We start from the raw sequence: 14,676 nt of genomic DNA on the forward strand, positions 1-14,676 counted from the left end.
CCCTGAGCTCAAGCCTAGGACCGGCAAAAAAAAAGAAAAAAGAAAAATATTGTCACCTAAAGGGATCCAGTTTAACTGTTTTTATTGCTTATTTTTTGTGTCTGACAATTTTAGCCTGAGGAAGCAATAGTCGCCTATGAACAAGCATTAAACCAGAACCCAAAAGATGGGACTTTGGCAAGCAAAATTGGGAAGGCTCTTGTGAAAACTCACAACTATTTCAAAGTAAGTGTTTCATAGTTGAACTATGTCTGTTGGATCAAATTGGTCACACTCTTCTCTAAGAAATCTCCAGCATCCTTTCATGTTTGAAAACTCCAAATTTGTGTTCATGAGCTTGTATTTCTGGGGAAAGTTTTCTTGAAGTCATATTCTTCCTTGCTTCATATTGTAGAGATTGTTTTTAGGCTTCACTTTACAGAGATAACTGTAATCAAATCAGCTACCACAACTTTCTGTTCTTTCTGTTCTTTCATTACATAATAAAGCATGACCAATTGTCCTTGATGCTGAACTATCATAGGCAAGCTGTGCTTTGAGTCATTTTGTTTGCTAATCAAGACCATAGGTTTTCCTTTAACTAAAATGTTCTGGTGTTTCTACTTCTGTCAATAAAACCATCTACTCAAGAGGGAGAGATCAGGAGATCAGGAGAGTTGTGTTTGGAGAATTGTCTAAGCAAAAAGAAAGTGAGATCCTATGTTCCCAGTAATTGGGCATGGTGCACACTTGCCATATCAGCTACACTGGGAAGCTCCAACATGGGGGATCACTTTCCTTGCTTGACCAGATATAAACACAAAGCTCTAGTCCAAAAATTACTGAAGAGACAGGCCAGGAGTGTGGCCTAGTGGTAGAGTGCTTGTCTAGCAAGCAGGAAGCCTTGTACCACATACTCAGAAAAGGCTTGAGGTGGTGCTGTGGCTCAAGTAGTAGAGCGAGGCTAGCCTTGAGGAAAGCCCAAGGACAATGCTCGGGCCCTAAGTTCAAGCTCCCGGACTAGCAAGAGTAAAAAAACAGCTGGAGACATGATTTAAGTGATAGAGTGTTTTCCAAGTAAGCCTAAGGGCCCTGTGGTCAACCCCCAGTGCCAGGAAAAAGGGAAAGAAAACGCTGTACTTCATTAACAATACAGGTACATGCCAGGTTATTTTCAACTAGGCATTTGTCTTAAATCTGTTGTATAAAATATTTGTGCTGCAATTCCCTTCTTATGGCCTTTTCTTTCCCTAATGAAAATGAATTCTCTTTAGGCAATCACTTATTATGAAGCTGCTCTCAAAAGTGGACAGCAGAATTACCTTTGCTATGACCTGGCGGAGCTCTTATTAAAACTGAAATGGTATGAAAAGGCAGAGAAAGTTCTTCAGCATGCTCTTTCTCACGAACCAGGTAAGAAAAGGATTTTCAGATTTGACAAAAGTACATAACTAATCTAATCTGCTTTGCTTTTGTGTTATAGTATATCTTGATATGCTCAATATTTTATGTCTGCTTAGTTATATAATTTTTTATGTATTTTCCTTTCTTATCAGACTATTACTCTATAGAAAGATATTTAAAACTTAACAACAACCAGCTGCCTGTCTGTGGCACTAACTTAACTACTCTGGAGGTTGAAATCTGAGAATCGTGGTTTGAAGTCAGCTAGGACAAATCTTGGGATTATTATTTCCAATTAACCGAAGTGAAGGCATGACTCAGTTGGTAGAGCATCAGTCTGTGTGTGAGGCCCTAAGATTCAATCCCAATAACAATTCTCCCCTTAAAAGCCAACCTTACCCAAAAATCAGATAACTGCGCTATAGAACAGAGCTACCTCCTTAACTGATAAAAATAAGTTACAACTGCCTAGTATTTAAGTACTTTTGTAATCTTTGCCTTTTATTTATTTTTATTTTAGGGTTTTTTTGTTGGGGTAATGTATAGAGGGGTTATAGTTATATTTGCCAGATAGTAGGTACATTACTTCTTGCACATTGATATCCCTTCTCATGTTTTTCTCCCCATTTCCCTCCTCCCACCCCACCCCAATTATCTTGTTTCCCCCTTCCCTTTTCTATTTCAAATAAACATATATACAATATACCAGGTAACAAAGTCACATACAGTAACAATATGAGATTAACCAAAGGGCAACAAAAGAGAAAAGAACAACAATCACACAAGATAAAGCTATTGTGTCACTGTCTTGGAGGTCCATTAATATAGCCGCATGTATCTGTATTTGTTACTAAATGTATACCATATGTGTGTATATATGTGTAAACAAGTAAGCATAATTTTCCTCTTAAAAATGTGTAGTTCACCCTCATTTGTTGTAATCAGTAGAAACCTTGGGCTCTCCTAGCAGAGATTTATAATAGAACAAAACCTAGATACATAAGGACATATAGAATGATGCTAAATGAAAGGAGTTCCAGGATATGGAAACAAAATCCATATAATGAGTGATTTTTGTCCTTAATGTACTATGTTATCTCTCATCTCTTTTGCTGGTCCTTGGTTATCTCATATTGTTACAGAATTTTACCTTATTATCTGATATATTGTGTATATGTTTATTTGGTTATTTGAAATAGGGTAAGGAAGGGGGGAAAACAAGATGAGGAGCGGGGCTGGGGGGGAGGGAAATGGGGACCAAGACCTGAGAAAGGGTATCAATGTATGTGAAGTAATGCACTTCCTATCTGGTGAATATAATGTAACCCTTCTATTAATTACAATAAAAATATATGAAAACAATATGTAGTTCAACTGGGTACTGGTAAAACACATCTGTCAGCCCAGGTGTAGGAGGTTGAGATAGGAAGGATGGGAGTTCCAAGCTAGTTCATACAGAAAAGTCTGGGAGACTCCATTTCATTGGAAGAAGTGATATATCGTGGTGAACCCTTGCCATTCCAGCTACAGTGGGAAGAGAATAGAAATATGGTCCAGGGACACATCTGGGCAAGAATCCAGACCCATTCTCATAATAAACATAATAAAAGCGCAATCTCAGTTGCCAGGGTCCTGAGTTCAAACCCCAGTATCACCAAAAGAAAAAGTGTAATTCCATTTATTTTGCACATACATATGCCAAATGTCAGTGGATGTTAGTACATTCATATCATTCTATCTGCTGGAAGCATGTTTTATAACTATAGATTTCTACATTATTGGACATTCAGTTGGTTTTTTGCTGGTTTTTATATGATAAATTATGTTATAGTAAATATGATTATATCTAATTTCTTGGTGTACACTTGCTTGTATCCTTAGAAGTTACTGGGTCAAAAGTTAATATACATAAGATACTTCCAGGCTAGGCTTGATGATACATACCTATAATCCTAGAAAGACAGACAGGAAAATTGTCCAACCAAAACAAAGTTAGCCAAACTCTATCTCAAAATAAGCCACGTAGTATCATTTTGGAGTATTTTGGAGGTGGAAGTAGGAGGATCAATGTTCAAGACCAACCCAGGCAGAGTTAACCTAAGACCCCATCTAAAAATAACAAATGAAAAGCAAAAGTGGTTCATATACTGTTAAAAAAAATCAGTATTTTTAAATTGCCCTTTTGCAAGTTTATACAAGTTAAGTTTTTTTTAATCTTTATTTATTTATTTTTGCCAGTCCTGGGCTTGAGCTCAGGGCCTGAGCACTGTCCTTGGACTTTCTCAAGGCTAGAGCTCTACCACTTGAGCCTCAGCACCACTTCCGGCTTTTTTCTATGTATGTGGTACCGAGGAATCGAACCCGGGTCTTCCTGCATGCTAGGCAAGCACTTTAACCACTAGGCCAAACTCCCGGCCCTAATCTTTATTTTAAAAAAAATAAAATTTGGTGCTTTCCCATTAGAAAAACTTTAAAGATTGCAAAAATGAGTGAAATGGTGGCTCCTCCCACCTTCCAGAACAACCTGTACTTCACAGGTTGTATGGCGAGTTTCCAAAGCTGCCTATCTGTCTGGAGTCAGCCCTCCGCTCTTAGTGCACTGATGGTTCCAGCTGTGAATCCAAAACATTTTTATTTGCTTATTTGAAATAGGATAGGGAAGGGGGGGAAAACAAGATGAGGGGCGGGGGAGGGAATGGAGACCAAAACATGAGAAAGGGTATCAATGTATGTGAAGTAATTCACCTTCTGACTGGTGAATATAATGTAACGCTTCTATTAATTACAATAAAAATATATGAAAAACATTTGGAAAAAATTGCACTTGTTCTGAACACATGTAGGCATTCTTTTCTTGTCATAATTTTCTAAACAATAGAGTACCACAACCATTGATATCAGTTTTACGTGACATTGATTGTTACACATAAGCTAGAGATGATTTTATTTATAGAGGGACTTGAATACCCATGGCCTTTGATATTGGCCACAAGTCCTAGAGCCAGTACCCCCAGGAAAACTGCAGGATGACCATAATGCCATTTTTTTCTTACCTCAATGCATAAGAGAATATCTATACAGTTTTCATTGAATAAATTCCTTCTTTATTAGCAAATAAAGCTCTTATTTTTACTATTCACTAATATCTTAATATCATATTGTGTCCAACATTATCTTCTGAGAGACAATCAAGTTGGATAAAAGCTGGCAAAGTACTGAGTTAAGATTTTTGTAAATCTCTGTGTACTTCCTGGATTGATATCACTTCATTGAAGTGTGATATATCAGATTTCCAGATGGTCTAGTATTAATCATTTAAAAAAATAATAAACTCTCAGTTTTAATTTTCATTTCTGAGAAGGTTAGTCATTTCACTTATAATTATTGTGTCTGTAATATATATCTCAGGCCTTTGATCCCTTGTCAGTGTTTCGGGTTGTACATGTTTCCTGTAAGAAGCCATTTTAGTTATTATCCAATTATTTGAATTCCCTTCCAGTTTTCTTCCTAAATCTTTTTTGATTAATTAATTACATATTAGTTAACTGGACTGGGATAACTAATTTTATTCAGTATTTTTCAAAATCGTTCTTTAAGACCACCTTTTAAAATTGTAGAAAAATATGTATTTAAGAGGAATATGTTTTCATATCAATGCTGTTCTTTCATAGTAAATGAGCTGTCAGCACTCATGGAGGATGGGCGTTCACAAGTTCTTCTAGCGAAAGTTTACAGTAAAATGGAAAGACCTGGAGAAGCCGTCATTTCCTTGCAGCAGGTAAGCCTGCCTACCTGTGGCTATCAGCCTGAGGATGGGAAAATAAAGAATATATTCATAATAAGAAAATCAATTTTTCTCCAAGAATTATAGAAAATATATGAAAATAGAAATGACTATTCAGCTTGAATACTATTAATTAAGGAAGCTTGATATTTTTTTTGTTGTTTGTTTCTTTTTTTTATTGTAATTAGTAAAAGGGTTACATGATATTTGCCAGATAGAAGGTGCATTAATTCACGTACATTGATACCCTTTCACATGTCTTGGTACCCATTTCCCTCCCCCCCTCACACCCCCCACCCATCTTGGTTTTCCCCCCTTCCCTATCCAATTTCAAATAACCAAATACAAATAAATTCAATACATCAGATAACAAAGTGAGATACTATACCAATATGAGATAACCAAGGGACAGCAAAGGAGATGAGAGACAACATAGTACATTAAGGACAACAATCATTCGCTATATGGCTTTTGTTTCAATATCCTGGAGGTCCTTTCAATTAGCTTCATACTATATGGCCTTATGTATCAAGATTTTGCTCTATTGCAGATCTCTGCTAGTAGAGCCCAAGGTTTCTACTGATTATGACGAATGAGGGAAACCACTGAGCCTAAGTTCCTTTGAGTCTGGCTTACTTCACTTAATATGATTTTTTCTAAGTCTTTCCATTTCCTAACAAATGGGGTGATGTCATTCTTTCTGACAGCAGCATAGAATTCCATTGTGTACAAATACCACAACTTGTTGATCCACTCATCAACTGAGGGACATCTAGGTTGGTTCCGTATCTTTGCTATGGTAAATAGTGCTGCAATGAACATTGTTGTGCTAGTGGATTTAGTATGCCCTTGTTTCTGGATGGTTGGGTAAATGCCAAGTAGTGGAATTGCTGGGTCATAGGGGAGTTCTATGTTTAGCCTTTTGAGGCACTGCCACACGGCTTTCCATCGTGGTTGAACGAGTTTGCACTCCCACCAACAGTGTAGTAGTGATCCCTCCTGGCCACATCCTCTCCAGCATCTGTTATTATTCGTTTTCCTGATCCTGGCCATTCTAACTGGAGTGAGGTGGAATCTTAGAGTTGTTTTGATTTGCATTTCTTTTATGACCAGAGATGTTGAGCATTTCTTCATGTGTCTATAGGCCATTTTTGTTTCTTCTTCAGAGAAGACTCTCTTTAAGTCTTTGGCCCATTTTTTAATGGGATGGTTGTTACTTTGGAGGTTAGTTTTGGAGTGATTCAATTTTTTGAGTTGTTGATATATTTTAGATATGAGGCCTTTGTCCGCTGTTTGGTTGATATTTTAAATTCTGTTTTACAACTCAGGAAATTTATTTTGACATCTGCTTGCATCAGAATTTCAGCTTAAAGCTTTCTTGCAGCTTGTATTTAGGTTTTTAATTTCTCTTAATATTTTATGGTTTTCAGATTGGAAGTTTAGGGAATAAAAAGTTTATCTTTTAGATTCATTCTAAACAGTACTTTTGAAAGGAGAAATATTTTCTGGCTGGAACAACAGGTATAAAACCACAAGCTATCTCAAGTCTGACTCATGGAATATCAGTTTCTATGTTGTTGAATGAAAGGATGGCTGTCCTTAGGCCATGGGCGTATGTTTAAGGGTTGATTCTAGTTTCTTTCATTTTTACTTTTTTATCTTGCAGTTCCCAGTCTTATTGCAGAACACTTTGGGGCCATGTGACCATCTGGGTCTCTATAAAATGCCTAGGGGCAACTGCCTGAGGACTGGCTTCTTAGTACTCTCAATACAGTGGCTAGGGATGGGCCCTACTGACCTCTGCCTTCTGCTTTCACCTCTTGAAGGCCAAATAGCAGTAGCAGTATCTATGTAGAGGCTGACCTTTATGCCAGAGGGGTATCAACCAGTTGTTTCAGTATTTGACGAGAGACAGAGAGAGAGAGAGAGAGAGGGAGAGAGAGAGAGAGAGAGAGAGAGAGAGAGAGAGAGAGAGAGAGAGAGAGAGAGAGAATTTCTCTTTCTATGTAAAATCATGAAAACAAAAATATGCATATATATGTTTATTTATATGTTGTTGTTATTTTTTCTTTTTAATTTTTACAATTACCAAAGTATTTCCTTATAAGGAATAATGTGTGGAAGTTGTGCTATGTCTCAAGTAGAGCACTAGCCTTGCACTGAAGAGCTCAGGGATAGTGCCAGGCCCAGAATTGAGGTCAAGCCCCATGACTACACACCTCCCCCACCCCCCACCCCCGCTGGCCTCCACACGAAAAAAAAAATCTTTTAGGGACTGGGAGCATGTCCTAGTGGTAGAGTGGTTGCATAGCATGCATGAAGCCTTGGATTTGATTCCTTGGTACCACATACACAGAAAAGGCCAGAAGTGGTGTTGCGGCTCAAGGTGTAGAGTGCTAGCTTTGAGAAAGCCCAGGGAAAGTGCCCAGGCCCTGAATTCAGCCTCAGGACTGGAAAAAAATAAAGCAGGGTGGGGGGAGGGCGAGATAACATGTATTATTCTTTTCTTTATAAATAATGCCGTGAGTAGCATTTTCCCAAGAGTAGAGCAACTTAAGTTCACCTGCTTGGTTACGTTTTTATGGCATTGTTATATTTTGTAGCATATCCCTGAAATATTAGACTAATTCATATACCATCAACAATATATGCACATATCCTAATTACTGGTGATCTGTCCCTATTTGATTTTATTATTACCATTATTTAATAAATATTTTAAACATTTAATTATTTATTAGCAGTATCTACATGTAATGTAATTTTGAGTGACATAAGGCCTATCTTTATAACAAAAGGAAACACGTCCAGATGTGGTAGGGCATACACCTGTAATCTCAGCCCTCCAGGGTCTAAGACAGCAGAGTTTCCAGTTTGAGGTCAGCCAAGACTATGTATTCATATCTTGAAGTAATTAATTACTTTTAAACATGGAAAATGTTTAATAGTAACTTGATAGTACTTCGATTGGTAAGATACTGGCTGATTCCCAAACAAGTGCATGTCTGAGCTCTTAATGAAACCTTTTCTTTAGATTCTTACTTTATATCAAGGGCCAGCAATACTTCCATATATCTTCCTTAAAATTATACAGTGTGTGACCTATTGAAAGTTGTTTAGTTTCCTTTTTTTTAAAATTTCTTATTATACCTATTTGTTTTGTAGGCTCGAGAATTACAAGCACGGGTACTAAAACGTGTTCAGATGGAACAGCCTGATGCAGTTCCTGCCCAGAAACATTTAGCAGCAGAGATTTGTGCAGAGATTGCAAAGCATGCAGTTGCTCAACGAGACTATGAAAACGCAATTAAGTTCTACAAAGAGGCGCTGCTTCATTGTGAAACAAATAATAAAGTGGGTACCTACCTGTATTTCAAGCACCTTGTATTCCAGATGTTATTTGATTCCAATCGTGTGTCAGAAAAATTTCAGAATGCTTATATGATGCCTTAAAAACAAAGCTTTAAAACCATGGAAGTGTAAGTAAAGTCTCAAAGCTTTTTCTTTTCAACAAGAAAAATGTGTATTTTTGTTGTGACTTTACAAATTTTCTCAGTCACCTGATTATCTGGATATTGGTGATTCAGTTCTGTTAATTAGAAAGCCATTATACATTTCCATGTTTCATGTTCTTTACTTACTGAGGATGTTAGAGTGACTGCAGTGCGCCATGACCTCCAGTGGCCCTGTATGGTAATTGATAGAAACAAATTTGTTTAGCAAGGCATCAGCATACAGGTCCCGCTTTCCATGGTGGCTGAATGAGTAGAAATCCCTTTTCACTACGCAGCAGCTATTTGAGACTGTTTGCTTGACATTTTATTCATAAGAGAGAAAACAGATTTCAAGAGATGAAAAGGACTAGACTCAGTTGTGTCTTAATGAAGAACTAGAATGCAGTCCCCTGGGCTCATTTTTCTTTTCCTTTTTTTGCTGTTTTTGTTTGTTTGTTTGAATTTTGAAGCCAGCATCTGACTATTCTTGCCTTTATTTGTTCTGTAGATAATGCTGGAACTGGCCCGCCTGTACCTGGCCCAAGATGACCCTGAAGCCTCCATGCGGCACTGTTCTCAGCTCCTCCAGAATGACCAGGATAACGAACCTGCCACCATGGTCAGTCCAAGAGACCACTGTGCTGGGAAGGGCCTTGGTGTTTTTTTCCAGGTGGAAGTTTCTGATTGTGCTCTATAGAACTCATACTGATGGGGAGGAATGGTCCCACTGATTTTGGAAGAAATGACATATTTTATGGGTACATTTTACCAAATAAAGGACAAGAATAATTAGTACTGTGTTTATAAGAATGATAACAAAGTGAGATCATATCTTTACTTGCCCTTTGGATCAAGTTCATGTTTCTTTGTGTCTGAGAGGTGGCTTGGTCAAATATTCATATGGTCGAACAATAATTTTCTAAAGACATTTGAGTACTTAAGGAGCCCACCTAGATATGATGAATTAAGTAATCCAGTGAAACTTACGGAGTGACCAAAAAATGACATATTATTTTAATCTAAGATGGCTGTTATAAATAGAGCTGTGCCTTTCTCAGCAGTTAATCAGATGCAGGGATGAAAAAGTATAAGACTCATATTTCTAAATGTGGGTATTTTTTTCCTACTTGTTTGTTGTGTTGTTCCCCGTCCCCTTAAGACAACATAACTTGCTACATAACCCATTCAGACCACATGAACCTCCTGCCTCTTAACTCCTGAGTGCTAAGATTATATAGGCATGTGTCACTATCCCAGGACAAAACTTACTATTATAAATAAAAAATATATACAAATCATACCCCATTTAAAACACAGGAAACATCTAAGCAAGTCTTCCTTGTTTTTTATTCTTCTTACATATTTGAGACAAGTTTTGTTTTGTTTTGTGTTAAAATTCTTATTGTCATTATAGGCAAGCCACGGTTCCTATCTTAACACATAAAATACTGAATTCCATTTTGCTTTTGGTGAGTCTAAAATTTGAACTCAGCACCTCATACTGGCTAAAAGCCAGCAATACTATTCAAACTTGCCTGTTTCAAGTTGTTAGGTAAAAGCTGATACTTGAGATGTAATTTTGATAAATATTTAATTTTATGGACAGGATAATCTAAGTTATATCTTTGAGTTGTTTTTGCCCCTCATATTTTCATAGATACATTTATAGTACTCAGTCATGATTAGAAGACTATGCTTTGTAAAAACACTTGGCGTATTTTTTTATATCCACCTTTATCTTTGTAGATGATGGCTGATCTCATGTTCAGAAAGCAGGACTATGAACAAGCTGTGTTTCATTTACAGCAGCTGTTAGAGCGCAAACCAGGTAAATACCCACTGACCTTATATGTTTTTTGTTGTTGTTGTTTTTTTGTTTGTTTTTTTTTGTTTTTGTTTTGTTTTTGTTTTTGCCACTCCTGGGCTTGAGCTCAGGGCCTGAGCACTGTCCTTGGACTTTCTCAAGGCTAGAGCTCTACCACTTGAGCCTCAGCACCATTTCCAGCTTTTTTTCTATGTATGTGGTACGGAGGAATCGAACCCAGATCTTTGTGCATGCTAGGCAAGCACTCTACCACTAGGCCAAACTGCCGGCCCCCCTTATGTGTTTTTAAAATGTATTCCACACCCTTTCTCCTCTTTTTCAGCTGGTGAATTATTGGGACTACAGCAACCCTAACGGGATTTGACTCTGCTTAATTACACTTGTGGGCTTGAGAAGCTCAAATAGCCAAAAGAAAATTACAGCACTTTCCAGTGGTTTTGTTTTGTTTTCTTTTGTTTTTGGTCAGTCCTGGGACTTGAACTCTAGGCCTGGGCACTGTTCCTGAGTTCTTCAGCTCAAGGCTACTGCCTCCCTACTCCTTGAGCTACAGACCCAATTCCCATTTTCTAGTGATTAACTGGAGATAAGATTCTCACTTCTTTAGTGCCCAGGCTGGCTTTGAACTGTGATCCTCAGATCTCAGCCTCCTGAGTAGCTAGGGTTACAGGCGTGAGCCACCATACGTTTTGTTTTATATTATGACCATAAACATCACATTCACTGTCTGTTCATCCAATGGTATTTCTCTACTAAGTTTACTCACTCCAGTTGCTCTTCACACTTCTTGCTGTCTCCTAAAACCTCCAACACCTTTTCCATTTTCCTTACCCTCATCTGTAAGCCTTTTCACCTATAGGACCCAGATAATACAAGCAACTAGCAAAGAATTTTGTTCCCTGACACCAAATCTACTCCCTTCCCCCTAACTCCATGTCCTTCCCAGGTCTGTGATTCCATTTGCCTTGGGCTTTTCCTTTGGTCCACTGGCTTCCATCCCTTACCTACCAAGGGGCCTTTTTCCTGCACTCTCCAGGGCTATTGTTCTGTTTATTTTCTCTAATCAACATAAAACCAGTGCCACATCAGCTCAGAGCTTTAAATTAATCAACATTCAGTCCTTTTAACTTTGCCTAAATATGCCCTTGTTTCCTCTAGGCCCGTGTCATAGTTTTCATTGTTTTCTGTCTTTTCTCCTGACCTTTTTTTTGGTTGTTGTTGTTTTTGAGATGGGTTCTCACGTTTTTTCCCCCAGACTGGCTAGGACACATTTCTTCTACTTATCCTTTTCCTCATACCTCAAATTACACATACATACCACCACACCCAGCTTTTTATACTGAGATGTATTCTTGTGTAATTTTTCCCGCACGCTGTCCTGGAAGCTCCATCTTCCCAATCTCAGTCCCTGGAGCATCATAGCCAACATGAATCTTAGGCCATTCTCATCATTACAGACTCTTTATATACTTCCTCATTTTCCTGCCCAGGACAGTCACATTCTGCTTTCTCTTTTTATGACTCTGACTACTCCAGGTGGCTCCTACATGTGATATCAAATTGCATTTGTTCTTTTCTGGCTTATTTCCCCTAGCACAGTGTGATCAGTGGTTGTCAGTGTTGTCATATGTGTCAGAGTTTTCTTACCTTTGAAGCAGTAGCATATTCCATTGTATGTATATGATACATTTTATTTACTCATCCATTGATGGCTATTCAGATTGTTTTTACTTCTTGACTGTTACAAATCATTCTGATGTAAATATGAATGGAAAGATACCGATTTGAGATTTTGGTTGGGACTTTTTTTCACTATATTTGCAGAAGTGACTTGCTAAGTCATATGGTATCCTCTCCTTCTTGGGACAATAGAATAAAAAATAAATTGCTTTAAAATTAAAAATTTGTGTGTGTGAGTGTGTACGTGTATGTGTGTGTGTGTGTGTGTGTGTGTGTGCATGCACTCATGTGGTTTAATTCTAGGAATTCACCTTAAGAAAGTGATCAAAATATTTGATACAAAAATTTTACAAGCCATAAGGCCAGTAGAGTGCTTGTCCAGCATGCATGAAGACTGGGGTTCAACTCCTTGATACCACATACAAGGTACTGTGGCTCAGGTGCCAGAGCACGAGGTCTTGAGAAAGTCCAAGGACAGTACTCAGGCCCTAAGTTCAAGCCCAGGACTGGAAAAAAAAATTTACAAGCCAGAGCCAGTGGCTCACACCTGTAATCCTATCTACTCAGGAGGACTGAGGTTCAAAGCCAGCCTGGGCCCAAAAAGTCAGTAAGACTCTGATCTCCAACTAACCATCAGAAAACCAGAAGTGACACTGTGGCTCAAGTGATAGAATGGTAGCGTTGAGCTGAAGAGCTTAAGGACAGTGCCCAGGCCCGGAATTTAAGCCCCATGACTGGCAAAAAAAGAAAAATTATAAAAATGGTTTTCCAAAAATCATATGCTGATTTTAAGAGTCTAACCGCCTTGAAAATATAACTATGTAGAAATAAATGGAAACTGGCAATAAAAATAGAAAACTTAATAAACATAAATAAAATTATATTAAATTAATATTTTTTTACTTTTAATGACTTTTAAATAATTTTTAATTTTTTTCTTTTTTGTAGGTCAGGAGCTTTGAGCTCTGGGACTGGGCACTATCCCTGAACGCTTCAGCTCAAAGCTACCACTCTACCCCTTGAGCCATAGCTCCACTTCTAGTTTTGTAGTAGTTAATTGGAGATAAGAGTTTCAGAGACTTTTGTGCCTGAGTTGGCTTTGAATCATCATCCTCAGATCTCAGCCTACTGAATAAATAATTTTTAATTTTATTTTGAATAAATAATATAAATAATGAATAATTTTGAATAAGTATAAATTTAAGTATTTATAGATAGATTTTTCACTTCTAAATATATGAAAGAAGTATTAAATGTGTTAACCTTTAATATGTTGGAACAAAAGCCGGGCACGGTGGCTCATGCCTGTAGTCAGAGCTACTCAGGAGGCTGAGATTTGAGGATCAAGGTTCAAAGCCATCATGGGCACAAAAGGACCTGAAACTTTTATCTCCAATTAACCTCTAGAAATTGGGAAGAGAGGCTTGGCTCAAAGGTAGGGGAGTAGCCTTGAGCTGAAGAGCTCAGGAATAACACCCAGGCTCAGGGGTAGTGTGGTAGCCTTGAACTGAAGAGCTCAGGGACAGTCCCCAGGCCAAGTTCAAGCCCCATGACCCATACCAAAAAAAAAAAAAATGTGTGAACAAAATATTTTGTCTTCTTTATATTTTTGTAGTGTTCCTTATTTTCTGTTGCCCATGAATATTTTTGTAGTTTTAAAAGGGTATTAAGTTGGTCTTATGTCACTAGTATATTATTATTAGAGACCTAGAAAGAATTGGGAGAAGGCTTTTCTCTTAAGGGATCTGCCAGAAAGTGGTATATACTCTCTAGGGAATTGTGGTCCCTAAGCCACTCCTTTGCTTTTATTTGTATTGTATTTGAAATAAATAATGCTTTTAAAAAGTAAGATGGTAGTTTTTGAACAAGGTTTACAAAACATTGTCTGTGTCTGAAGTATTATTTGTTTTTAGATAATTATATGACGTTATCTCGTCTGATTGATCTCCTAAGAAGATGTGGGAAACTTCATGAAGTTCCAAGATTTTTCTCAATGGCTGAGAAATTTAACTCCAGAGCAAAACTGGAGCCAGGATTTCAGTATTGTAATGGATTACATCTTTGGTAAATCTATTGGCAAATAAATCTTACATGATAGGTGTTTATTTCACTCATTTGTAGAAAACACAGAATATACTTTGATTGGTAATAAAAATATGTACATTTTAAAATATTTTACTACTTTTACCTACCCAAGCCTTTTGTAAAATAGCTCTAATTTTTTTTTGTCCAGTGATTAGAATTTTTTGTTTCTAAACATTTAACAAGGTATACTGGAGAACCAAATGATGCCCTACGACATTTTAATAAAGCTCGAAAAGATAGTGACTGGGGCCAAAATGCAATTTACAATATGATAGAAATCTGTTTGAATCCAGACAATGAAACTATCGGAGGTGAAGTATTTGAAAACCTAGATGGAGACCTTGGGTGAGTAATGTTTCCACATCATCTTTGATACATTTTTTACACTCATTGGGGGATAAGAACGAGCAATTCAGACTAAAACTAAA

At 37.5% G+C, this 14,676-nt stretch overlaps 1 protein-coding gene across 1 annotated transcript in view; it reads left to right on the forward strand.

The window, feature by feature from the left end:
• Ttc21b (tetratricopeptide repeat domain 21B) overlaps positions 1-14,676 on the forward strand; it is a 55,988-nt gene that overhangs the window by 27,924 nt on the left and 13,388 nt on the right. The window contains exons 17-24 of the mRNA XM_090342716.1: positions 115-225; positions 1,254-1,392; positions 5,055-5,161; positions 8,333-8,521; positions 9,170-9,280; positions 10,408-10,489; positions 14,077-14,227; positions 14,432-14,593. Coding sequence (XP_090198842.1) covers positions 115-225; positions 1,254-1,392; positions 5,055-5,161; positions 8,333-8,521; positions 9,170-9,280; positions 10,408-10,489; positions 14,077-14,227; positions 14,432-14,593 — 1,052 coding nt within the window. The remainder of the gene's footprint in view (positions 1-114; positions 226-1,253; positions 1,393-5,054; positions 5,162-8,332; positions 8,522-9,169; positions 9,281-10,407; positions 10,490-14,076; positions 14,228-14,431; positions 14,594-14,676) is intronic.

This window comes from Megascapheus bottae, chromosome 12, assembly GCF_031878675.1.
Source record: "Megascapheus bottae isolate mThoBot1 chromosome 12, mThoBot2.hap1, whole genome shotgun sequence".
NCBI classification, from domain to species: Eukaryota; Metazoa; Chordata; class Mammalia; order Rodentia; family Geomyidae; genus Megascapheus; species Megascapheus bottae.